We start from the raw sequence: 23,905 nt of genomic DNA, 5'->3' as shown, positions 1-23,905 counted from the left end.
ACCACCACCACCACCCCCATCTGTGGAAAAAACACTCTCCAAGGAACGGATCCCCAGCACCCAAAAGGTTGGGGGCCACTACTATAACAGTAAAAAGGCAAAGGACAGTTCATGGAATTTAAAGCAAAAAAAAAAAAAAAAAGATCTTCTACCACTGCAGTCATATCAGTTACCAAATTCTATCCCTATTTTACCCAATTCATTTCCTCAAAACATTATACTAAACCAAAAATGACATTTTACAAATTCCTTCTCTAATGGCAGTTTTTGTTTTTACATATAATGAATGCTAATCATCCTTCTGCTTCAATTTTATACTAAAATAGAAGGTTTGTTTTAAAGCAGAGACTGAAGACAGTTTCTGTAGTTGTGGATAATGTTTCTTTAAGTTGAATCTGCACAGTAAGCAGGAATAAGATCTCTGTAATGGACAAGGTTAGCATTTTTAACATTTTAGTTAGGAGGTTTTTATGACATCCATTTCCTCAACATATTTGAGTAGCTTATAATGATGTGTACATATCACTGAACAGTTTAAAACAAATAAATTGAAAGTCATACCTTTCGTGCTGGTTTTTGTTAAATCTGAAATCTGTAAACAGAAATCCATTATTCAAAACAATGTTCATTACCAGGAGCTGAATACATAAATTTTGTTGAAGTAATATTCTTTTACCAGCATTTTATAAAGGTCACTTGTTGGACTGATCCGAATTAGCTGGAGCAGATCTTGTATACTAAGCTCCTACGGAAAAAGAAAAGTATGTTCTTAACCATCATCTACATATTTTAAATTCTACATAGCTGAGAACAATAAAATAAAATATCATGATATTGGAAATGGGAAAAGACAGTACTTCAAAATATGTCAATATTTTCTCCTTTTCTATAGCCAACAAAATGCCTCCATCTACAATTCCCTTTGGCTATCAGGCAGAGAGCTGAAATCCTTTGGCAGGGAGTTTTTTCAACTAACCCCCAAATATGAGAAGCCCACAGCAGATGGCAGCAGCTTGCAACCTTCTCTGCCAGCTTCCCCACTGGCTTTCTGGGAAAGCTGGCAAAGAAGATTGCAAACAGAGATCACATGACTGTAGGATGCTTGGCAACTGGTCATAAGTACAGACAAGTTGCCAAACACTCAGATCATGATCACATGAGGGATGGTGCAATATTTTGCGATCGTTGAGAGTGTTTTGCAGGCCATAAACTTCCCTTTCCAAGACTGTCATTAATTTGAACCATAGTTAAGCAAATTGCCTTGTTGAGAAATTCTTGTAATAGATTAAAATATAATTTTGGGTACCAGTTCTAAATTAAGAAGGCACCCTGAAACAAAAAACAGAAAAAACCTACTCAGCTCCTGTTTTGGTTTCAGTAACATGAAAGTCAGGATATAACAACAAGATTGCAACTTGATTGGCAGAAACATGCTCAGGAAATATCTCTCCACTTTCGAAGAAGAAAGTACTTACTTTATCGTTTTCTAATCCACTTTCAGGATAAAAAACAGACAGTGAATATTCATAGCCACATCTCCGCAAATGATCTGCCACCAAACTATTACATGCAACAATGGTCAATGAACTGCATTCACTAGAAGTAGCCTTTGGGAAAATGTCTCTACATAAAACTGGATTCATTAATTCATGTATGAGCTGCTTACGGAGTTGCATCTGAAACAACAACAACAAAAATTCATTACTGTTGTTTTAAATTTCCCTTAAAGCAGGGTATATACATTATAACTAGTGAAGTTTTAAATCTGGAAAGGTGAAACTGAGTTATGTGCTATATTATGCCTAATGTTGGGTATTGGTTTTGTAATAATTTACATTAAGGAGAAAGCTATGGTTTGAGGATATACTTTGGAATGAGTTTAGAGAAGCACAAGGTGGATATCACTAATTAAATGTTATGAATGTCATTTTATACACTCCTAATTAATGTTTTGATCAGAACTGCATTGAGAATATTTGAAAAGCTCCCTTGAATAAAATGAAAATGTACTCTAATTTTAAAGATTAGGAGTGGGCAATCTTTTGGCAGCCAAACTATAATTTGAGCAGAGCAAGACTTTAATGAGAAACATTGGTAGTCACGTCATACATATGGGCAGTGCTGGAATGCTTTGATTTCCACAGCAAGGATGTCTTAATTTGTGTATTAGGGTTAAATCTATGTTAGGTGTATACAAGCTTGCACATTTTAAAATGGCAGGAATTTAAAATTTAATAATTCATATGAAAGTAGCTAAAAAGGGAACCACATTTAATATCTCTGAATTTAAATTACTGTATGAATCTTGGATTACAGGTTTTTCTTCCCCAAAAATGCACCAGAAAGAAGTGAATGCAACTGGTAAAGGCATCTTTCTAATAGAAGTGTGAATCAATAATACATCACAAACTGCATATTTGTAAGGTGTCACATATTTTATCACTATCGTTACCAATATACAAAATATTTTAGTGTACCCAGCATCATTTAAAGTGTAAGCTACTGCAATTTAAACAAATCATCCTAATTTTAATCTATTTTAAATCAAAGACCTTAAGTGTGTCCAAAACGCCTCGCTTTTTAAATGTCTGGTATAATTGTTTTCGGAGGTCATCTTGTGACAGAGCTTTAAATTCAAATGAAGACATCAGAATCTGAAAACATGAAAAAAATGTAATATTTTTATATCCATAATCCAATTTTTCAGTAACATATCTGGCAATATAAATAGACTCCATTAAAATACTAAGCCCCACATGCTGAAATCTACATTGCAACATTTTAAAAATTAAATGTTTGGAAAAATGAGTAATGTGCAGCAAAACAACAAAAAATGTTATAATATTTCACTCATTTACTACAACTTTCTTTAGTACAACTTAAGCTTTTATAGACAAGAATTCAGTTTGTCAAATGCACAAAGACTTAGATACATAAAGAAATAGTTTTAATAACTGAACTACATAAATAATGGTACAGATTCATTTGGGGAAGTTAAGATCATAAATAAGAATAGCGATAATCAACTCTTCACATCTTCCTCCTCTATTTTACCCACAACAATCCTACGAGGTAGGTTGGGCTGAGAGTGAGTGACTGGTCCAAATTCAGCCAGCTGGCTTTCATGGCTAACGTTGGACTCACAGTCTCCTGGTTTACATCCTGGTGCCTTAACCTCTAGACCAGTAGTGTCAAACTCAAGGCCAGCAGGCTGCATCCAGCCCACAGTATGCTTAGATCTGGCCTGCGGGGCCGCCCTGGAAACAGCAAAGGACCAGCTCACAGTGCCTCTGCCAGTGAAAACAGAGCTCAGGAAGGCCATGCCCGGCTGAGCTCCATTTTCGGCTGTAATGGGTTCCTGCAGCGCTTTGCCAGTGAAAATGGAGCTTGGAAAGGCCACACGCGGCGCTCAGGAGGGCCACAGGCGACACTCCCGAGTTCCATTTTCATTGGCAGAGTGCTGTAGGCCATCACAGCAGAAAAACGGAGCCTGGGAGGGGTGCCCCCAAAACAAGTGATATTGAGCTGTCACGCCCAACCTGGCCACACCCGCCCAGCCACCGGGGTCAAACACTTGAACTTGTCTGAGTTTCTGCACTACAGGTCTCCTTACAGAAATTGTATTTCACCAATTCTGTTAACATCTGTACAAGAAAGCCTTGGAGAAGTACAATTAACAACACATCTCTCTCTCATAAGGAGAATATGAAAAAAAGAATGCTATGCTACAACACATAGTCCCAAACTCTGGGCCATGGACTGGCACCGGTCTGTGGCCCAACAGGAACCGGTCCGTGCAAGCAAGCGAAGCCCACAGGAGGGATCCAGGCAGTGTGAAATCACTTCCTCCCATCTGTGGAAAAAACATTCTTCTCCAAGAAACGGATCCCCAGCACCCAAAGGTTAGGGGCCACTGCCATAATAGTAAAAAGGCAAAGGACAGTTCAAAAAAAGATCTTCTAACACTGCAGTCATATCAGCTACTAAATCCTATCCCTATTTTGCCACAACCCTGATGCAGCCCTCAATGACATCGAGTTTGACATCCCTGCTTTAGATCAAACTGATTTTCAATTGTAATGGTAAACAATAGATTTTTTAAAATCAGTCGCTACTTATCTTTTTAGCCTTGTTCAACTTGCTCTCCAGATGTGCTGTATTTTAATACCCATAGCTTTCAGTGTTGGCTACTAGCGATAGATGAATATTACATAGTGAGATCCAGCACATCTGCAGACCAGGTTCAGAAAGTAAAGTGAAGTCCAGCTATCATTAAAGGTTGCCAAAATCTAATGCCCTAAGCCCTCCTTATGTATTTTATTTACTTGCTAGATGTATACTCCTGTTTTGTGTCCTTACAAAGCTTTTCTCTCATTTGTTACTTTTCCATTTTGTATCATATAAAAGTTTGGATTTTATTTACAAATAAAAGAAACCAGCAATGGCAATTTTAATTACTGTGATAGAAAGCTTCAGACTCTAATATTTAAGTAACAATACCCAAAGCAACAATTCCACCCATTGTTCTGCAAAGAACAAAGCAACAAGTTCACCCCAGTTAAAACAAATCCTTCCTCCAGAATATCTGCTCCACTTCCGTCTCACAGACATCACACTTTCTAGGCTACTTTCCACCCATCTCCCTCCACAGCCTGGCTCGCTTCAGGGTTCATTTTGGACACCCTGGGGATCGGAGAAACGGGGGAGGTGAAAACTTGCGCTAAGAACAGACAGACACAACGCACCAAACTCGACACCGCTGCAGAGAAGAAAACCGCAGTTCCACTAACGATCCACCCCAAAAAACAACAACCAAACAGGCAAAGGATCGCCTGACGCCCCACCCCCGAAGGAATCGCGTTCAATGACGATCCGCCCTGAACCGCCTCTCCCAATCCCGCCCTTGTTGCTATTGCTACCATCAACGATCAGACGCGTTGCTATCCCAGAATTCTCACGAGAACGCGCGGGACTATTTTCTAATTCGCGCTTTAAAAAGAAAAAAAAAAAGAAAAGGGGCGGCCTTCTGACGACATCAAACAGCGCCGAGTGTCCTGCGGAGGAAGGATTTGATTCTTTTCCGCCCTCTTTGAAACCCGGAAGCTGAACGGCCTCAGGTGAGCTGGATTTTTTCCCCCCTTTCCTTTCCTTTTTTTTTCACGGATTCTCTAAAAGTGGATAGATGATATTTATAATATTTTGGTTTTTATTTTTAATAGGGAAAGATAAACAGCAGCAGTGCACTATAAAAGTAGAAATTTTCAACAGGGAATAGGTGAAATATAAGGCTGTTTCTAACCCTGGAAAATCTCTACTTGAAAGTCAGAATGGAATCTCTGGTGTAGAATTCAGATGTTTCATGTTATCTGCCCCGCCCCTGGAGGGCTGTTGAATTTGGAATTAGCATCATCTGGGTAGCATCTATGTAACATTTTATTATGATCATCTGGAATATATTTTCTAATCTGTGACTTCTATTATCTTTCCTTATATTTAAGCCATATATCAGGTGCTCAAGGAACAGATTATCTCCATAAATGAACAAATAAATACCATAGTATAATTATCTGAAACTTTGTTGAGTTTATTTAAAGAAATAGAAAGCTTTATTCTGATCGAATATACTGGGTTTTTTTTTTTTAAAATTAAGCATAGTTATAGCCAGATGAAAAAGTGAGGATATTATGCATCCCATCCCCCAGTAATATCTTTTTAAAAATATTATTTACATAAATAATTGTGAGAAATTTTCAACTGACAAGATAAAAAAGGGTTATTTTTCATAATGTACGAATGTATTTCATAACTTGTATTGACTGGAACAGTAGAGTTGACATTTATTGGAATACAATAAATTCTAATACAATATTAGAACTGATATTTCAATAAATGTGAACTGAAATTTATGATACAAATCTCAGATAACAGGTTGGGAAAGAACTTTGCATGCTACTCAAACAAAATTATACTTTGTGACTTTAACAGTAAATTTAAATTTTAAGCATTTTCTTTCCAACCTTTACTATAATTCGTTAATAAAAATATATATTTTAAAATTTCATTCCCATTGAGGTGGAGCCAATTATAATACTTTATGTATAAATACAACTTCAAATAGTATCAAATAGCAAGAACTTCATAGGATTCATTATCTTCACTAATCAAGACTGCTATAAATGCTTTAACATTTAATATATGTCACAATATTTTTTTTCTACAAACTACTTCTTTTCTAGCTGCATGATTCTGTTCTCTTTTAGAAGAGGCCATATTTTCATTATGTCGGGAAGCTACTATTTTGTAATTGTAGGTCACCATGATAATCCTGTATTTGAAATGGAATTTCTACCAGCTGGTAAAGTAGAATCTAAGGTATGAAATCTTGTTCAAAAGCACAATATATAGTATCAAATCATTCTGTCACTTAATCACTCAGGTTCTTTGTTAATTTGATTTTGGAACTTAATAGATTTTTTATTGCTATTGAAAATTATTTTATATATTCAAGTCTGCAGCCTCCTCACCTGGATTAAGTATCCTGATGAACATCCATTTATTTGATTTCTGTCTTTCTGTCTACCATATAAATTGGACCAACTTTTATGCCTTAACTATGATTTAGTATAAAAGGATATATTTCAGTATGAATAAATGTTTGGAAACACCTTTTTTTCTCCTAAAAACTGCAACAAAATAAATTTTCTAAACTACATACAAGTATCTAATATTGCATTAGTCTGAATTTATTCTGTTCATAGTTGTATATTATAGTACATATTTTACATTGTTTAAGCAAGTAGCTTAATATTGTATGTTATTCATGAAAAATATCTTAAGTTATTTTATACTTTTTGTTTTCGGTATTTAGAGTTGAGCTTTATTTTTCCTCTCAGGATGACCATCGCCACTTGAATCAGTTCATAGCTCACGCTGCTCTTGACCTAGTAGATGAAAACATGTGGTTAACAAATAATATGTACTTGAAGACTGTGGATAAATTTAATGAATGGTTTGTTTCTGCCTTCGTCACTGCAGGTCATATCCTTTTTTGTTGCAATGCTATAAGAACATTTCAGAATAGAGATGGAAAGTCTATGGCCTTCCAGATGTTCACAAACAATAATTTTGCACATTTCTTACCATGAGCTGTGGTGGCAACACAGTGGTTAGAATGCAGTACTGCAGGCTACTTCTGCTGGCAGTTCAAGTCTCACCGACTCAAGGTTGACTCAGCCTTCCATCCTTCCAAGATCAATAAAATGAGGACCCAGATTGTTGGGGGCAATATGCTGACTCTATAAATCGCTTAAAGAGGGCTATAAAACACTGTGAAGCAGTGTATAAGTCTAAGTGCTATTGCTATTGCCATGGTCGCTGAAATAGTTGGTGTATTTAAGTTGCATCCAGAAGTCTATAGGTTTCTCATCCATTTTATAATATGTAGTTATCAAACCATCTCACAAATGTGACTCGTGGTCATTAAAAATATAGAGATTCAGCAATAAGTATAATATTTAAAGTCCTTAATGGCATAGATCCACATTACTTGCAGGATTGCCTCTATCTATTTCACCAGATCAGATAGGATGGGCACACTCCAGGTTCCTTAAATGTTTTCCTCTAACAGAAGCTAGGAAGTGCACCCTGCCCTGTGGAATATCCTTTATTCAGAGATCTGGTAAGCCTCCACTCTCCTTACTTCCTTTAGCTGGCCCAAAAGTGATCACACATTGAATTAGCTAACTACAAGGGGTAGCTTTGTGCATATGTGAAAGTTTAGATGGCTAGTTTCTAGTTCGGTGTATGGTGTGAGCATGTCCAAATTATGATGTTATAAAATGCACAGGCATGATGGTATCCATTCTGCTTACACGCAACAGAATTGTGTAATGTCGCCTGCTTTTGTATTAGTTTTTTAAGATAGGGTGATCATTTTGTCATAAAAAGCAGATTCATGATGTTGTCATATTTGGAACAGGGATTAAGAGAAAAATCTATCAAATGTTGTATTTAGGTATTTAAATATTCATTAATTTCTACTTAGTACTCATCTTTCTGGATCTGAATTTTCTTATGTATTTCTTACCTAGTCTAACTTCCCCATAAATTCCTGATACCTGTAATATATGGAAGAATGCAGGTAGACTTACAACTATTTGTTTAGTGACTATTTGAGGTTATAATGGCACTGAAAAAAGTGACATGACTGTTTTCAAATGTCACTACAGCATCCCCATGGTCATGTGCTCAAATTTTGGACTCTTGGCAACTGACATGTATTGAACCTATTGACACGTTTGTAGTGGCCCAGGTTCAGATGATCATTTTGTGACCTGGCAAAGCCAGTGGGGGAAGCAAGCTTCACTTAACAGCTGTGTTATTAATGATTTACTTAGCAACTGTGGTAAGAACTGTTGTAAAATGGGGCAAAGCTCACTTAGCAACTATCTTGCTTAGGAAAGGAAATTTTGGGCTCAAGTAAGTAGAGGACTATCTATATACAGGTAATCTTCAACTTATGACTGTAGTGATGACAATAGTTGAGTGAGAGAGCTTTCCTTAACAACACCCATCCCCTACCTTTCCTGATGCCATCATTAAACAAATGAATGGGTCATTAAGTGAGCATAGGGTACCTCATGGGTGGGGAGGCCCGCCATCCAGCTGGGTCGATAAAGGAGGCAGAGAAGCAACAAAAATCTTGGCAAAGCAAAAAACAGCTCAGCAAGGGAAAGAGCCCAATTAGATTAGGACCTAGTGCTGTATTCCAATGCCAGAGGGGCTTCCAAGCAAGCCTCTGTGCTTGACTGATGCTTATGGGCTGAGCCTCTGCTCCAATCACCTGGTCATTGGTAGACTGCAAATCTCTCCTAGGTTTTGGGGAAGCCAGCTGCTGCATGCAAAGGCGACAGCTTCAGGATAAGCTTCTCAAAACCAGAAATGTAAATTTCTTAATAAAGAAAGGAAAACAAGCTGGGAGGGACAGACTTCCGGATCTTCACACACACACACACACACACACACACACACACACACACCTCCCTTATTGGATGCCGAAAATACATTCTCTGTCTCTGCCCTCCAATTTCAATCCCTTGAAACCACTTTGCTAAACTTACTGCATGCTGGAAAGAAAGTGACAAAATCTGTAAGTTACCTATCTTGAAAGTTACTGTCAGGCTAAAGAGGGGAGGAAAAGAAAACAAGCAAAAAGTTCTTTCTGCATCTTGTTTGCCTTGAGATGAAGAAAAACTTTAGCTATAAACAAAAAGCAGCTAGCATGCACCAAATGGTCATAACCATTTATGGTTGTCAGTGGGTGCCATAACTTCAAAAGGCTGTTGTTATGGTGGTATCTCGAAGACTACTTGCTCAACAAAATAGATCTACAAACTTACCTTTTCATTGATTATTTTTCATCTTTTTCTTCTTTCAGCCTGTATGTTTTCAGCAATAAATACTTTGATCTCAGATAGCCATTCTATTATTTATCATTTATCAAAATCTTGGGCAAGAAGAGTCAGCTTTGTGGTCATGAACCAAAGAATACTTTTTGAAAAACATGTTTTTTATAACCTACAGATATTAAACAAATTTTTTTGAATGTCATCTGCATAAAGAAATGCAGTTTCTGAAACAAATGAAAACCTCATTGGAAACGCTGCACTCATTTGTTAAGAATTGGATTTCAAAGAAACTTCAAAGATGCTGTGTTCTAGCATCTGGACACTTGGTTGTGTACTTCTCAGTCTGAGCCTAAAATGTGATACTGAGTGAAGAATTTTAGGGTCATTTTCCCCAGTTGCCATAGCTTATGGCAGAGTTTATCAATCTCAGCAACGTTAAGATGGGTGGACTTCAACTCCCAGAATTCCTGGAGTTGAATTCCTGAAGTCCACCCATCTTAAAGTTGCTATGTTTGAGAAACACTGACTTATGATGTTCTCTCTGGAATATATTTGTGTGTGTCCACTTCAAATTTTCACATATATTTGGTTGGGAAAATATATTCTGTTCCAAAGGTTGTGTTTTTTAAATATTTTGCTGCCTTTTTTAATATAGGATTTAAATTGTGTGGCATGTAGCTTTAGCCAGACTGCAAGTAAATCCTTAAAAACACATTTGTTTTCTTAACTTTTTCTACATATGAGATTTATAATGCTTCATGATGTAAGACAAGAAGATGGAATCAAAAACTTCTTTAGCGATGTCTATGATCTGTATATAAAGGTAAAAGCTATATCAATTTTATCTGTCATACAATGAATTGTGTATTAAGTGAGAATTTGGTTTAGGAAATAACCTACAGGTAGTTCTCGACTTACAACAGTTCATTTAGCGACTGTTGAAAGTTACGACGACACGGAAAAATGTGAGATATGACTGTTTTTCACAGTTACCACCTTTGCCGCATTTCCATGTACATGTGATCAAGATTCAGATGCTTGGCAACTGGTTCATATTTATAACCGTTGCTGTGTCCCAAGATCATGTGATTACCTTTTGTGACGACCTGACAAGCAAAGTCAATGGGGAAACCAGATTCACTTTACAACCAGGTTACTAACTTAATAACTGCAGTGATTCACTTAACAACTGTGATAATTAAGGTTGTAAAATGGGGCAAAACTCACTTAGCAAATGTCTCACTTAACAGAAATGTTGGGCTCAATTGTGGTCATAAGTTGAGGACTACCTGTATTTGGCTAAACCTATTCACTTGCCGTGTATGCAGATTTATAGCAACCAAAGTTGAAGAACATAAATTGTGTATTTAATTCCATTTTGCATTATGAAAAAAACATTACTGATACTTTTGCTTATTCATTGATAGGCAGTGAAAGTCTAGCATACTTGCATCACAAATATGTTAAACTACTGCTTTAGCTGTGCAAAACCTGCTGTTCTGAAACAGAATGTTCTAATGAATTCAATAATGTTCTATTCCTCCTCTGTAGGTTTGTCTGATCATAGGGTAGGAAGAGAATGTTGAAGAATTCTCTGGAATATTCTGTTCCCAAAACAGCAGTTTTTGCATACATCTATGAACTGAATGGAGATAGAATGCATTTCGATGAAAATTGTTCCAGAAACTTAAATCAATATGATAGATAAGATAGTTAATGTAGATCAATATTCTTTGAAAGTTCTCATTGCAGAAATAGAAATAAGTCTTCCTGGAAGAGAAACAAGGCATTATCTGTCTACTTTTCCATCTAAAACCAGAATCAATCATTAATGCAAGGTTGCTATACATTTCCAGAACATTAGCACAAACCAAGTGGTTCAGAACAGGTCTTCAGGCAAATTGATTCTTAAACTGTTCTCACTATATTCTTTCTTTCTTCAGTTTGCAATGAATCCTTTTTATGAAGCTAATTCTCCAATTAGATCCACCGCTTTTGATAGAAAGGTTCAGTTTCTTGGGAAGAAGCATCTTTTAAGTTGAATTATTCCACCTGAAACATGACATGAAAAACCTATTGAGTGAAGCAACAAAGAACAAAGTGTTTAATTTTTGCAAAGCAAGAAAACTTCAGAAGTCCAGCAATTTCTCTATCAAAGCTGACAACTTTAAATGTGTGTCTATACATGTATATATATGTAAATGCCAAAATAAATGCTAATATGTGTCTTGGAATTTTCAAGCACCATTTACTAAAATGCTTGATAGCATAGAACACATTTTCTGGGAAGTTTTTATTGTAGAAGAGTTTCAGTTCAGGGCTAATGTATGAAGGTAATTAGATATTCAACTATGAGTTGAAAAAAGTATTGGGGTGTGCATGAAAAACTGTAAGTACTTCTAGTCATGAACAAAGTTAATCTGCTTTTAGTTTGATAAGCTAGTACAGATGGTCCTCAAGTTACAACTGGTCATTTAGTGACCATTCAAGGTTAGGACGGACACCCCTCCCTCAAAGTTACAGGCCAATTCTGAAGTTCTGTCCCCTCCAGCAACATGCCTATATTTCAGTCACTTGACAATCAGCCTCATTTATGACTGTTTGCTGCATCCCATGACCACAATTTACTACATTTTTGCCAAAACCCCATACTGCCAGTTTTCAGCAAAAATGCCCCATATTGAAGAATGAGTTCACTTAATAACTGCCTTAAATAAAGGTTGTAAAATCAAGTCAGACATGTGCTGCTTGCCTTATGACCGCCACAATGTTCCATTAGTAAGTTGAGGATTTGTACATGCAGTGTGTGCAAGCAGGGAGCACATGTGCACTTGCACAAATAGAGCTGCATGTGCATGCATGCTTGCCCACTGCTCACATCAGACCAGAGGTAGGTTGCTACTGGTTCGCACTGGTTTGGGTGAACCGGTAGTGGAAATTGGCACTTGCTCGCCGAACCAGTAGGAATGGTAGGTTGGACATTCCCCCAAACCAGTTCCCTGGTTGTCGCGGCTGTTGCTGGCTTGGTTCTAATCATTTTAATGGTTCTAATCATCTCCACTGCACCATTCCCTCCCATCCCCAGAGGTAGAAAGGTTGGAGACTGCTGATCTAGAGTGTATTTTCATATATGACTTTGAATACCACTTTCTCTTTTCTCTGAACATATTAGTAAAATAATGTCTTCAGACAAATAAAATTGCATACATTTATGTAAAGCAGGAGGTGGTCACGAGGTTGCTTGGCTCTACTTTAGGCACATTAAATATTATTTTTTATTCCATCTTTATTACAAGTAACTCAGAGCAGCAAACATACATAATACTTCCTCCTATTTTCCCACAACCCTGAGGTGAACTGGGCTGAAGGAGAGTGACTAGCCCAAAGTTACCCAGTCATCTTTCATGCCCAAGGCAGGATTAGAATTTAGTCTGCTGGTCCTGCATACAAGCATAGGTTATCTCAAAAGGAATGACATCCAGAATTTGCAAGTGGCAAACTCTGGCACCTCTTGTATTTAAATATGAATGTGTGTGCTTAGGAATGCAGATCCATTAACTTTTACATAGCTTTCCTATAGAGAATATTTCACTGCCTAAATGGACTGGATGATGTAATAGCAAATTAATTGCTGAAGGATAAAAAAGTTGTTACATTGTTTGGTATGCTACAATAATTTTGTTCAGTGTTTTCTACAATGTCCATTAAGTCTTTGAACCCATTAAATAACTGTCAAACTATTAAGATATAGCTTGAATGCATTGCAATTTACCAAATAATTTTGTATTTATAAACAAATTCACAAGAAGCTTGCTTCCAGGCAAAGCAACTGAACAGGAGTGTGAGGACTAGATGAAAGACCGGTAAGAAGATTCATTTAACCCACGGTCATAAATCAAAACTTGGAAAAGGCAAAGAATCTTGAGAGTACAAATAATATCAATAGACAGATCTGGATTTTGGCAAAAGGAAAGAAAGAAAAAGAAAATGGAGGGTTGAAACACTACCCCCCCACCCCCCCCAAAGCATCTGTTTGAAAGAATCCTGACAGGAAGAAAGCAGAAAAGTGACAAACCCTCTCAAATACAAACTCTAAATTTGGTTTTGGATTTGAAATAGAAACCAAACATTCCGAGGTGATTTACTTCATCTGAATTTCTTCCAACTAATATATCTTAAGCAACTCCAATTAATGAGAGGTGGAATGCAACAAGGGAAAAAATCAAGAAAAAAGCACTATTTTCTCACTGATAATTGATAACCCAATCTTGTCTGTGCAGGAAGTTTTAATTAACCAACTGCCATAAATCAGAACTTTGAAAAGCAGGAGACAAGAAACATAGCCGAGTTTGGCTGTATGCAAGTTTGTTCCAATTAATATATTTTGGGCAACTATAACCAATGAGAGGCGGAAAGTAGCAAGGGAAAAAATAACAAAATCAAGAAATGGGAAAATACAAAGTTTTTTTCTTTTTTTCTGCAAAAGACCAAGATGGCGCCAGCTTCTCTTGTTTTCACATTAGTTGAATTAGCTAAATTTAAGGTGGACCAGAACTCTGAAATAAGAACTGTATAATTAACTGTAACTTTGGAACTGGACATTATGGAAAGGTGGGAATTTGAAGAACAACTTATAAAAAATATGCATAAATCATTAAAATCAAGCCTAAATAGAATTCTGAACTCAGAGAAGCAGGTATTTAAAGAAGAAGGGAAGGAAGAAGGAGGGAGGGATAATGAAGGGGTAGAAATGGTGGGAAATAAAAAGCAGACAAAAAACTCCATTGGGTTTGGCAGTGGTATAGGGAAAATTGAAAAGGGGGGATCGGTCCCAACAAAAGGGAATAAAAAGCAGACAAAAGATGTTTTGGAGGTTGACAGTGGCATAAGGAAAATTGAAATAAGAGGTTATGCCCCAACAAAGGGAAATATAAAAGATATTTTTGACGGAGGCTTGGGGAAAATTGAAGACGGTGGACATGTCAAAACAAAGAATAGGAAGAAGGCAGGAACAGAAATGGGACAAAAGACTTATTAGGAAAAAATCAGACAACTAGAAATTGTTATACGGGAAAATATAAAGCTAAGACAAGCGGTTTATTCCTAAATATAACAATAAAATGGAGTTGCTAACTGACTGAATATGATAATGGAAAGATAATTAAACAAAGGTTAAAACATGGAATATGGAAAAATATGAAACTGATATGGGAAGATTGTAGTGATTCACTTTTTTACATGATAATTAAACTGAGTTGCTAATTGATTGAATATGACAATAGAAGGACAATTAAGCATGGGTTAAAATATATAAAATATGGACATACAGTATATAGAATTTTTAAGATGATGAACTAAGTGAGATGTGTACCGCTTGTTATTCTATATAGTAGATTAAGGCAATTGTAAAGAACATTGAACAGTAAGGATTGCCATTTATAGACAATTAAGGGTAATCTAAACCTAGATATGGAAAAGGAGAGGGAACATGAAATATACTTACAATGGGAAACTATTGAGATTTAAAGACAGAATTACAAAGTGGGGGCGTGTAAGGATGTATAATTATATAAATATAATAATGAGAATAGCTGGGAATTGTAACCAGGTCTACATCTCAGCCAAAATTGAGCAGGATGGGAGGGTTTAAAAGTATAATGACTATATATGTATACTTTTTTGTTCTCTCTCTTTAAAAAAAGGAGGAAGATATATGTTAAATATGTATACTGGAAAGGAATTATAAATACCATCAACATAAAATGGAGCTTGCTCAGAAGCTGAAATACACCAAATATATGAAATGAAGCGTGTGAAGTAGAAGAGAGAGGTAAGAGAAGAAGAGAGGGACAGGAGAGAGGGCGGGGGGAAGGAGGAGTGGAAAGGGGAGAGAGGAGAAGGAGAGAGGAAGGGGAAGTAGAGAAGGGTGACAGAGGGAAGAAAGGAGGTAGGGAGGGGCTGGAGAGAGGGAAAAGAAAGTGATAGATAGGGTACAAATATGTTGTATGGAGAGCAGAAGAGACAATAATCATTTTTCGGAGTTGATGGTAAGACAAATTGATGTAAACATTTAATAATACAATACAATGTTGGCTATGTAATAGTATACATGTGATTGTATGTTATGAAAATGAAAAAATAAAACACTTTATATATACTGTATATTTTTTAAAAAGGTTGATTCAATCTTCTATCCTTCCAAGGTCAATAAAATGAGGACCCAGATTGTTGGGAGAAATATGCTGACTCTGCAACCACTTAGAGCTGTGAAGCAGTTACTCTGCTAAATTTATCCATCCAGTTGTATAGGATAGATTATTTTGAGCTTTTATAGCTGAGCATGAACTTAAATTTGGGTCTTATACTAATATACTTTGCAAGTTGAAAAGCAGAGACGTTTACAGTGATACAGGAAGGAACTTCTCTTTAAGATGACTATCTAATCTCAACATTATTTGGAACATAGGAGAATGGACACGTAAGGAAATCCTATATGTTGACAGTAAACCACTCAATGTTGGAATACATTTTCAGTTTCTGAATATGTAAGCATTAACCTTTGATTTGTTTACTGTACTGTGATTTAAATATGGACAACTTCTGCATTTAGAATTCCTTATTTTCAGTCATAGCTATGCAAATCAAAATGATTTTAAGATCAAATATTAAAACATACATTGCTCATTGGGATGTCATCATAAGACGATAGTTCTTTTTATCTTTATATATAGAGAAGTATAGAGAATACAGCTAATCCCTGGGTTATGAGCGTTCCCTTAGTAAATGTTTGAAGTTACACGATAAGCGCCCCCTACTGTTTGCAAACAAGTCCCAAAACTACCAATCTTGCAGCACCACAGCACTAGTTAGCCCTTACGAACCGCAGAGGCTCCACAACATTCATCCTGAATGCCACAGGCCAAAATGAGCTTTCGAGGAGCTCCATGAGGGCACATTAGAGCCAAAATGGAGCTTCTGAGGAGCAGATCCACCCTTCAGGAGCTCGTTCGGGCCTCATGCTCCCCACAATTGCTTTCTTCCCCCCAACCAACCTGCCACACCAGGTCACTTACCTTGTGAAGATCCAGCAGTTTCCTTTCCAGCCTCTCAGCCACATGCCCCCCGCCGGCACTCTGTTTGGGTCTCCCCCCGGCCCATTGCAAGCTGAGATAGAGCTTCTGTGGGGCCGATCCAGCCCTCCGATGCTCTGTTTGGGCCTCTGTGGGACCTACACTGGCCTATTGCAGTCCAAAATGGAGGCTCTGAGGGGTGGATCTGGCTTGCAACGGGCTGGTGAAGGTCTGAATGGAACTGCAGAAGGACACACAGCTGAGAGGCTGGGAAGGAGACTTGCTTGCTAGATCTTAAGGTAAGTGACTCAGCACAGCAAGTTGGGATGAGGGGGAAGCAATTGTGGGGAGCATCAGGTATTTCAGTGGGTCAGGGAGGCCTTGAGTGGTCTTAAAACAGGTGGCCTGTTCCATTACTAGACTCCCCACGTCCTTCCTCACCCTGAAAGACCCAATGTGCACTTAACGAGGCTTGCATTTGATCAGTGAATGTGGGCAAAAGAAGGGAGTGATCCCGTTCTAGATACCGAGATGCACTCCCATGAATCCTCAGGTTACAAATGGAATGGCTTACGTTCGTAACTCGAGGATTACCTGTACAATGAGATGGTGTGTTTTAAAAAAAATAGAACAAGTTTGCAACTTGTCTAAAGTCTGTTCTTAAATTTATTGAATAATATGGTGCCGTCCCCTAAAACTACATCAGTGTACTTACTTGAGCATATTCTGCTTTTTACTAAAATAGTATCTAAACAGCAGGGGAATAGTAATACATAGTCTAGGGTTGTGATGGCAAATCTATGGCACGCATGCAACAGGTGGCACATAAGAGCCTTCTCTGCGGGCTCATAAGCTATTGCCCCAGCTCAGCTCCACTGCACATGCACGCGGGCCTTTTGCCGTTCAGCTGGCTTTTGGGTCTTTGCTGCGTGTGCGCGGGAGGACAGGACATGTGGGGGGGTCATGCATGGGGCACATGGGGTGTGCACACACATGTGCGGGGCTCACACGCATGCAGGGGCAGGTGGTACGCAGGGGGGTCATGCGCACATTGCACACAGCGACAAAAAGGTTAGCCATCACTGGACTAGCATATGGTAACTATACAAATATATACCAAGATAGAAATGTGTTGTGGCCCAGCCGGTGCCGGTGCCGCTGCCACCAGACTCCGACAGCGAGGTGTCCTCTGAGTCGGCTCAAGAGGAGGTGGGGGACCCTGGACAGGGTTCCGACGCTGAGCAGGGCGCAGAGAGGCTGGTTGGCCACCAGGGGGCGCCTGAGGCATGGAGCAGTGGTGAAAGCCAAAGGAAGGGGGCTCCTGATGTCATGCCTTGGAGCAGTGGAGAGGAGTCACAGGACAGTGAGTCAGACAGCAGTGAGCTATTAGATGCTCGTTACCGACGTGCTACCCGGCGTAAGGAGCAATTGAGCAATTACCGGAGATAATGGCTCTCAGCTGCTGATCATTAGACTCCTCTCCAGACTATAAAGGGACTGCTTGTGGACACACCCTTTGCAGGAATCAACTGATCATTGGAGTTGGAGAAGCTCAGATCTGTGTCGTACTTTGGCAGGCTGGATTGCTGCTAAAGATTTTACCTGGATTACTGTCAATCTGTTCCCTGGACCTTGGCTGCTAAGGTGATTATCTGGAGCTTGGTAGCTGGATTGCTGCCAAGGGGTGTCGCTGTAGCTGGATTGCTGCCCAGAGTGCTATCTTGACCTTGGCAGTCTGGATTGCTGCCAAGGTGGAACCTGTATGTCAATAAACATCTTTGAAGAGACTTTGTGTCGGAGTGTCTTGGTATACAAGAGGAGGGGGTCAGAACAGATTGATTCCTGCCCCAAACAAAACTCCATTAAGTTGCAATGGAGCAACTACAAGCTGAGATGGCCCAGTTGGCTCAACTGATTGCTTTGCTGGCTGGTCAGGTCTCTCAGCTCCAGGGGCTTGCAAACCCCCTCCAGCCAAGGAGGAAATGTCCAGTGGCTACACCAGACAAGTTTGATGGCAAACAAGCAATGTTTGCAGCGTTCCTGGGCCAATGCCAGCTGTTTATCAGCTTGAGAGCGGAGGACTTTCCCACTGACCGGACGAAGGTGGGATTTATCATCAGCTTGCTCTCAGGCACAGCAGCGAGGTGGGCCACTCCATTGCTCTCCCAACCGAGCCCCCTGCTGGACGATTTTCAGGGTTTTTGTAACCATCTCCGGCTGATGTTTGAAGATCCCATTAAGGGGGAAACAGCCACCAGACTCCTGAAAGAGTTGCACCAGGGGCGTGGTTCTTTGCAGGATTATGTCAGCGAATTCCGGCTGCTTAGTCAGGACTCTGCTTGGAATGAGCCAGCCCTTATGGACACTTTCCAGGACGGCCTATCAGATGGCCTGCAGGACGAGCTTGTGAGGGTGGACAGGCCTCCAACGTTCGACGCGTTGGTTCATTTGTGCCTCCGGATAGACGCCCGGCTGCAGAGGCGGAGGCCTCGCCGCGTGTCCCAGGAGACCAGTAGGGTGCCGGTCCCTCACGAGACTGCAGTTGCACGGGAGGAGCCCATGGAGTTGGGTGCCGCCAAACCCCGCTTGTTGCGCACGGAGATGGACAGACGGCGTGCAGGGGGGTTGTGTTTCTACTGTGGGGATTTTGGACACTTGGCTTTGGTTTGCCCCAAAAAGGGTAGGGGGGCTGTGCGGACTGCGGCCTCCCCTCAGCAACGTGTCGGGAAACGGGCGGGGCCCAATCTGAGGGAGACTTCGGGTCGGGCACAGGCCGGAACAGAGGTGGAGGGGCCTCCACGACATCTGATTCTTGCAGCGCACATTTTCTTGTCGGGTAGTCCGCAGGGAATTCCAGCCCATGCCTTGGTCGATTCCGGGGCTACCACGAATTTTATGGATGCAGCGTTTGTCACGAAATATCACGTCCCTCTGTGCCCGGTAGACCCTCCGATGCGAGTGGAGACCATTGATGGCCGGGTGCTTCTGTCTGGACCCATCAAGAACGCCACGCAGCCTTTGTGCCTGATCCTCGGGGAGCATGAGGAGGCCATTCAATTTTACGTGGCTTCGGGTCTGCATTTCCCCGTGGTGTTGGGCTTGGCTTGGCTGCGGGCGCACGATCCCCAGATCTACTGGTCGCAGAACCGCATTTCATTCCCGTCCTTGCAATGCGTGGACCATACCCGTCATGTTTGCGCGGCTCAGGTGCCCAGTTCGGCCGAGGTGACAGTGCCGCCGGATTTAGCGGAGTTCGCGGACGTGTTTAGCGAGCAGGAGGCGGATCAACTGCCACCGCACCGGCCTTACGACTGTCCCATTGACCTGGTACCTGATGCAAAACTCCCGACAGGCCGCCTATACTCCATGTCTGAACCGGAGTTGGCCGCATTGCGGGACTTCCTTGACAAGAACCTGGCCCGGGGTTTTATCCGGCCTTCGTCTTCGCCCTTGTCTGCCCCGGTTTTGTTCGTCAAAAAGAAGACCGGGGATCTAAGACTTTGTTGCGATTACCGGCGCTTGAACGCCATCACGATCTGTAATCGCTACCCGTTGCCTCTGATTCCCGAGTTGTTGGAGCGGCTCCGGGAGGCCGTGGTGTTTACAAAACTGGACTTACGTGGAGCTTACAATCTGGTTCGAGTCAGGGCGGGGGACGAATGGAAGACAGCTTTTGGCACCCGATACGGACATTTTGAATATACGGTCATGCCGTTCGGGTTGACCAATGCCCCAGCTGTCTTCCAACATTTTATGAACGATATCTTTCGGGACCTTTTGGATCAGTTTGTCGTCATCTACCTGGACGACATCTTGATCTACTCTACGTCTCGGAAGGATCATCAACAGCACTTGCGTCAGGTCTTGCAGCGCCTTCGAAAGCATCGCTTGTTTGCCAAGCTGGAGAAGTGTCAGTTCTGGCAGACCACCATCGAGTTCCTGGGGCACCGTATATCCCCTGAAGGAATTGCGATGGAGCCAGGCAAGGTGGAGGCATTACGAAGTTGGCAATCTCCTCGACGGATGAAAGATGTTCAGAGACTCCTCGGGTTTGCCAACTACTACCGGTCCTTCATCCCCGGCTTTGCTTTCTTGACCGCGCCCCTCACTCGGCTCCTGCAAAAGAAAGTGCCGTTTCACTGGGGGTCCACGGAACAACAAGCGTTTGTGGCCTTGAAGCGCGCTTTTACAAAGGAGCCGATCTTGAAACACCCTGATCCCCATCGCCCCTTTGTAGTCGAGGCGGATGCGTCCGACATCACGGTGGGGGCGGTGTTATTGCAGGCTCACGCCCCTGATGGCACCCTTTTCCCTTGCGCCTATTACTCTCGGAAACTCAATCCTTCCGAGCGCAATTATACCATCTGGGAGAAGGAGTTGCTGGCTATCAAGGCGGCGTTCGAAGCCTGGCGACATCACCTGGAGGGGGCCAGGCATCAGGTCGAAGTCCGGACAGACCATCGGAATCTGGAGTTTTTGACAACAGCCCGGAAGCTCAATCAGCGCCAGATCCGGTGGTCTCTGTTTTTTGCCCGGTTCCACTTCAAGGTCACGTATATCCCCAGTGCCTTGAACCAGAGGGCGGATGCCCTATCTAGAAAGCCGGAGTACTCAGACCCTGCTGACTCACTGCCCCCCCGGACGGTCCTACCCGTCGAGTCCTTCGCTGCAATCCAGGAACCCGTGGATTTACGGTCGTTGATACGGAATGCGCAGCGAAACGACGAGTGGATAGAACAACGGCGGGCAGAGGTAGGGCCGACATCCCCGTGGACCTTTGACGAGGACCTTTTGAGGTATCGGGATCGGCTCTACGTGCCTGCAGGACCGCTCCGTGGATTGGTTCTCTCCCAATGTCATGACACTCCGGCAGCGGGACACTTTGGCCTGTTCAAAACTTTGCACCTGGTTTCCCGTACGTTTTGGTGGCCTCGCCTGCGACACGACGTGCAGACGTACGTCACGTCATGTGTGCAGTGTCGACAGGCCAAATCAGCGACGGGAGCTCCTCCAGGTTTGCTACAGCCATTGCCGACCCCGGACAGACCCTGGGGAGCCGTGTCCATGGACTTCTTGACGGAACTGCCTCCGTCGTCTGGTTTCACTACGGTCCTAGTGGTGGTGGACATGCTCACCAAGATGGCGCATTTCATCCCCTGCCGGAGATTGCCGACAGCCCGCGCCACCGCCCGCATGTTCCTCCAGCACGTGTTCCGGCTGCACGGCCTACCTGACCGGGTCGTCTCCGATCGTGGTACACAATTCACGGCCCAGTTCTGGAAAGGGCTGATGGCCGCTCTTGACGTTCAAGTTTGTCTGTCCTCGGCGCACCATCCCGAAACCGATGGAGGGACGGAGAAGGTGATTGGGATTCTGGAACAATATCTGCGCTGCTTCGTGAACCAGCAGCAGAACAATTGGGCGGAGTACCTCGCCGTGGCGGAGTTTGCGTTCAACAACTCGCAGCACTCCTCCACACGGATGACGCCTTTCATGGCGAACGTTGGGTACCACCCACGTTTTTCCCTCTCACCCCCATGGACTCTCCGGTCCCCGCAGCGCAGGATTTCCTCTCTGAGCTTCAGGCGGTTCACCAGATGGTGCGCCGCTACTTGAATCAGGCGAAGGAGGATTACAAGAGGGTGGCGGACAGGTCTCGCCGTGCGGTGCCGGAATTGGCCGTGGGTGATCGCGTGTGGTTGTCCACGCGGCATCTTCCGTCCCACCGGCCTACGAGGAAGTTGGACCACCGGTATCTGGGGCCGTTCCCTGTGGAGGCCGTTATCAATCCGGTGGCCTATCGCCTGACCCTCCCGCGCTCGATGCGAGTACACCCGGTGTTCCATCGCTCGCTCCTGATCCCTGAGCGGTCGGATTGTCCTCTCCGACGTCCCTCTTCGCCCCTGCCGTCGTCGCCTGAGGTGCACGCACGGCCATTGCACAGAGTGACCCGGATCCGTGACTCGAGATGGCTCAAGGGTCGGTTCCAGTATTTGGTCGACTGGGCGGACGAGGACTCGGACGGTGGGACCTGGACCGATGCGACGGCTGTGCATGCTCCAGCTTTGGTGCGGGCCTATCATGGACGTTTTCCCTCCCGACCGCATCCCGAGCGTCAGGCCCGGGGGAAGGGCCCTGCGGTGAGGGATAGTGTTGTGGCTCAGCCGGTGCCGGTGCCGCTGCCACCAGACTCCGACAGCGAGGTGTCCTCTGAGTCGGCTCAAGAGGAGGTGGGGGACCCTGGACAGGGTTCCGACGCTGAGCAGGGCGCAGAGAGGCTGGTTGGCCACCAGGGGGCGCCTGAGGCATGGAGCAGTGGTGAAAGCCAAAGGAAGGGGGCTCCTGATGTCATGCCTTGGAGCAGTGGAGAGGAGTCACAGGACAGTGAGTCAGACAGCAGTGAGCTATTAGATGCTCGTTACCGACGTGCTACCCGGCGTAAGGAGCAATTGAGCAATTACCGGAGATAATGGCTCTCAGCTGCTGATCATTAGACTCCTCTCCAGACTATAAAGGGACTGCTTGTGGACACACCCTTTGCAGGAATCAACTGATCATTGGAGTTGGAGAAGCTCAGATCTGTGTCGTACTTTGGCAGGCTGGATTGCTGCTAAAGATTTTACCTGGATTACTGTCAATCTGTTCCCTGGACCTTGGCTGCTAAGGTGATTATCTGGAGCTTGGTAGCTGGATTGCTGCCAAGGGGTGTCGCTGTAGCTGGATTGCTGCCCAGAGTGCTATCTTGACCTTGGCAGTCTGGATTGCTGCCAAGGTGGAACCTGTATGTCAATAAACATCTTTGAAGAGACTTTGTGTCGGAGTGTCTTGGTATACAAGAGGAGGGGGTCAGAACAGAAATGTAAAGATAGTATAATTGGAAATGGAATAAAGATGTTTGACTTGGAGCAGTGAACATTTCATTTACATGGTATTTGTAAACATCATGTGATTTGCAAGTTGTCTTGTTCCAAGTTAGCCCTACACTAGTTTTAAGATTTCTGCCTTGTAAAAATATTTGTAGTATACAGGTAGTTTTTGACGTACAATTTATTAGTTTAGTGACACATCTAAAGTTACAATGTCACTGAAAAAAGTGACATACAACATTTTCAGACTTAATGACCATGGTCACATCACCAAAATTCAGGCATCTGGCAACTGTATATATGACGGTTGCAGTCTCTGGAGATCATGTGATCACCCTTTGCGGCCTGACAAGCAAAGTCAATGTGGAAGTCAGATTCCCTTAACAACCATGGTACTAATTTAGCAACTGCAGTAATTCACTTAAGATAGGGGTGTCCAAACTTGGCAACTTTAAGACAGCGGCTGGGGAATTCTGGGAGTTGAAGTCCTCAAGTCTTAAAGTTGCCAAGTTTGGACACCCCTGACTTAAGAACTGTGGCAAGAAAGGAAATAGAGCAAAAC

At 42.3% G+C, this 23,905-nt stretch overlaps 2 protein-coding genes across 3 annotated transcripts in view; one reads left to right on the top strand and one right to left on the bottom strand.

Moving 5' to 3' along the window:
* OFD1 (OFD1 centriole and centriolar satellite protein) overlaps positions 1 to 4,863 on the bottom strand; it is a 34,962-nt gene extending 30,099 nt beyond the window's left edge. The window contains exons 1-5 of one of the 2 annotated variants that reach the window (XM_081948445.1): positions 4,746 to 4,863; positions 2,553 to 2,654; positions 1,476 to 1,676; positions 677 to 745; positions 562 to 592 (exon numbers count right to left, since the gene is read on the bottom strand). In XM_081948445.1, coding sequence (XP_081804571.1) covers positions 562 to 592; positions 677 to 745; positions 1,476 to 1,676; positions 2,553 to 2,648 — 397 coding nt within the window. In that variant the 5' untranslated portion in view covers positions 2,649 to 2,654; positions 4,746 to 4,863. Of the gene's footprint in view, positions 1 to 561; positions 593 to 676; positions 746 to 1,475; positions 1,677 to 2,552; positions 2,655 to 4,553; positions 4,587 to 4,745 lie in introns of those variants that run through there. The other variant, XM_081948446.1, reaches the window with a different exon arrangement.
* A 110-nt stretch (positions 4,864 to 4,973) lies between these two features.
* TRAPPC2 (trafficking protein particle complex subunit 2) lies at positions 4,974 to 11,641 on the top strand. Its single transcript, XM_081946443.1, has 5 exons — positions 4,974 to 5,117; positions 6,237 to 6,372; positions 6,894 to 7,035; positions 10,142 to 10,230; positions 11,351 to 11,641. The coding sequence occupies exons 2-5, from the start codon at positions 6,241 to 6,243 to the stop codon at positions 11,447 to 11,449; spliced, it is 462 nt and encodes a 153-aa protein (XP_081802569.1). The 5' UTR covers positions 4,974 to 5,117; positions 6,237 to 6,240; the 3' UTR covers positions 11,450 to 11,641.
* Positions 11,642 to 23,905: the final 12,264 nt, after the last annotated feature.

Source organism: Natrix helvetica, assembly GCF_964273705.1.
Source record: "Natrix helvetica genome assembly, chromosome: 3".
NCBI lineage: Eukaryota > Metazoa > Chordata > Lepidosauria > Squamata > Natricidae > Natrix > Natrix helvetica.
The sequence above is the reverse complement of the archived record's forward strand: the minus strand, read 5'-3'. Positions and strand labels throughout refer to the sequence as shown.